At 62.9% G+C, this 2,869-nt stretch overlaps 1 protein-coding gene across 1 annotated transcript; it reads left to right on the top strand.

Annotated features, from left to right (window-relative positions):
- The first annotated feature begins 1,932 nt into the window (after positions 1 to 1,932).
- LOC105458752 (pollen-specific leucine-rich repeat extensin-like protein 3) lies at positions 1,933 to 2,679 on the top strand. The gene has a single exon (XM_011704272.1). The coding sequence runs from the start codon at positions 1,933 to 1,935 to the stop codon at positions 2,677 to 2,679; it is 747 nt and encodes a 248-aa protein (XP_011702574.1).
- Positions 2,680 to 2,869: the final 190 nt, after the last annotated feature.

Below are 2,869 nucleotides of genomic sequence, written 5' to 3'. Positions count from 1 at the left end.
GGACCTGGGGCCCGGACGAGGAGAGCGCATTCAACGTGCTCAAGACCGCGTTAACCGCACCGGTGCTGGCCTGCCCCGACTTCAGCCGCCGGTTCGTCCTCCAGACCGACGCCAGTGCAAACGGACTCGGGGCCGTCCTCACTCAACATCTGGAAGACGGAGAACGAGTAATCGCCTATGCTAGCCGCACACTACAGGGGGCAGAAAAGAATTATAGTGCCACCGAGCTGGAATGCTTGGCCGTGGTCTGGGCCATTCGCAAGATGCGCGGATACCTAGAGGGGTATCGATTCACTGTCGTAACCGACCACCAGTCACTGCGGTGGCTGCAACACCTGGAAGAACCGGGGGGCCGACTGGGTCGTTGGATGTTCGAGCTCCAGCAATACGAATTCGACATCCGATATCGGAAGGGCAGTGCCAACAAGGTCGCGGACGCGCTGTCACGACAGCCAGAAGTTTGCAGCGCCTCCAAGTGTGGGTGGTACCGGCGTATCGTCACGGGCCTACAACGTCAACCAGCCGATTACCCGGACTATCGGTTAGACAAGGGGCGACTATATCGGCACGTCCTCCACGAAGTGGACTTTCGGGAAGTCGACCCAAATGACCAGTGGAAAAGGTGTGTCCCACGAGAGGAGCGGCAAGAACTCCTGCGCCGCCATCACGATGACCCAACCGCTGGGCACCTGGGAGTAGCAAAGACCATCGCACGCATGGCCAAACTATATTTCTGACCGGGGATGTTTCAATACATCACCCACTACGTACGGCACTGCCCCGTCTGCCTGGCACACAAGGCACCGACCAGAAAACCGGCCGGGAACCTGCACACCGCACCCGTCACCGCGCCGTGGCAGCAAGTCACGTTAGACTTGATCGGGCCACTTCCCCGGTCGACGCAAGGACATACCTGGCTACTGGTGATGCAGGATCGGTTTACCAAGTGGGTGGAGCTACGACCGCTGCACCGGGCCACCGCGCCGGCAGTCACCCGCGCGATTGCCGAGGACGTGATATACCGGCATGGGTGCCCGGAGCAAATTATCTCCGATAACGGGACTCAGTTGAAATCCACGCAACTGGCAGAGCTCCTCAAGGCGTTTGGGATCCGCCACCGAACTACACCAGTCCGAGCCCCGCACTGCAATCCGGTCGAGCGCACGAACCGGACGCTCAAGACCATGATCAGCATGTACGTGGGCAAAAATCATCGGAAGTGAAACGAACACCTGTTCCCCTTACAATATGCGTACAACACCGCACGCCAGGAAACCACCAGCTACACACCCGCGTACCTCAACCACGGTCGCGAACTTGCCCTACCACACCCGGACGACCGCCGACCAAGACAGGGCCAGGCACCCCGGTCGATCAAGCGCCGATTAGAGGACGCCTTTGAAGTTGTCAGAATCGGTATGGCTCGGGCCTTCCAGAAACAGGAAGCGCACTACAACCTGCGCCGACGCAATTGGAGGCCCAAAGTGGGAGAGCTCGTGTGGAAAAGAGAACACCCTCTTTCCAAAAAGGCGACCGGTTTCAACGCAAAGCTGGCACCTCGGTACAGCGGCCCCTGGGAAGTGCGGCGCATCGTATCACCAGTTATCGTCGATCTCCGGGATACCCGCGGGCGCTGGCAGCGCCACATCCACGTACAGGATTTGAAAAACGCGCCCGACATTGCCGACGGTACCGACGTTACCAGCGTCGCCGACGGCACCGACATTGCCGACGTTACCGACGTTACCAGCATCGCCAACGGCACCGACATTGCCGACGTCACCACAACCGCCGATCATGACGTCAGCAATGTGAAATGCGTGCGGCGGGGCCGAGCCGCCGACCGAAGCCGAGTATAAATAGAGCCGCGCGGTCAATGACCGGACGATTCGCTCAGCTTACGAGTAAGCTTACGGATAAGCGCCTGCAACGATGAGCGATATCTTGGAAGGGTTTGTCTCCGCTCAACTCCTCCAAGATCTGGAGGTGAGCGACGACGACGACGGCCGTGCCGAGGACCCGGGACCGACGACCGGCCTCGATGGCACCAGGACGCCGGAAAAGTCGGGGCCGACCACCAGCCCCGACACTAGCAACCGCCGGCCGGTACCCCGAGTGGGTACCTACATCCAGCGGGGTGACGCGGAGACCCAGCGACGGGCCCGGTTCCTCGTGACGCCACCACCACCGAGGCAGCCGCGGCCGCGGTGCCGACCGCGACCGACAGCCGGGCCCCGACGACCAGCGCCCGCCCCGGCCCCCAAGACCATCGGCCGGGGGGAGTCGAGCCGAGCCGTACTGGCCAAGGCCGCAGCCACCCCACCGGCGGCTCAAGGACCATCCGCCCGCCGGCTCCACCAACTAAGGCCCGCACCCGCCAGCAGTCGGCCACCGATCCCACCGAGGCCGGTCACGTGCCACGCCGTCACCACCGGCCCTGGAATACGCGCCCAACCGCCACCCATCAGGGCGCCACCGGTGCCTGCACACCGCGGGGCTGAGGCAGTGAGAGTGCCTCTGCCACGCAGGGAGGCGGCACTGGTGCCATACTCGGCGGTATTCCGTAACCGTAGATACCGAGCCGAGAATGCCCAGGGACGGTGGCTGATCCGTTTTGACCACCAGGGTGGCATCCGGGCCATAAGGGAGCTGCCGGCCAGAGGGGAAGCTGGTGCGTAGAGGTCCACGCATTTTAAGAGGGGGGGTGATGTGACGATACGCCCCCGCCTCGTCACCAACCACAAGGGGCCGACCAGCCGCCCCTGGCGCTCAGCGCCACAACTCCGACTAAACAACACGCGCGCCGAGCGTGTTACGGGAGAGCGACCCCTCTCCGCAGCCCCCGCCGAAGCCCATCGGCGGGGGTATA

Source organism: Wasmannia auropunctata, unplaced genomic scaffold (genome assembly GCF_000956235.1).
Source record: "Wasmannia auropunctata unplaced genomic scaffold, wasmannia.A_1.0 LD334338.1, whole genome shotgun sequence".
Lineage (NCBI taxonomy): Eukaryota > Metazoa > Arthropoda > Insecta > Hymenoptera > Formicidae > Wasmannia > Wasmannia auropunctata.
Note: the sequence above shows the minus strand (reverse complement) of the source record. Positions and strands in the feature narration are given on the sequence as shown.

Coding starts and splice junctions, on each gene's coding strand:
- LOC105458752 (XM_011704272.1), top strand. CDS start 1,933: ATGAGCGATATCTTGGAAGGGTTTGTCTCCGCTCAACTCCTCCAAGAT.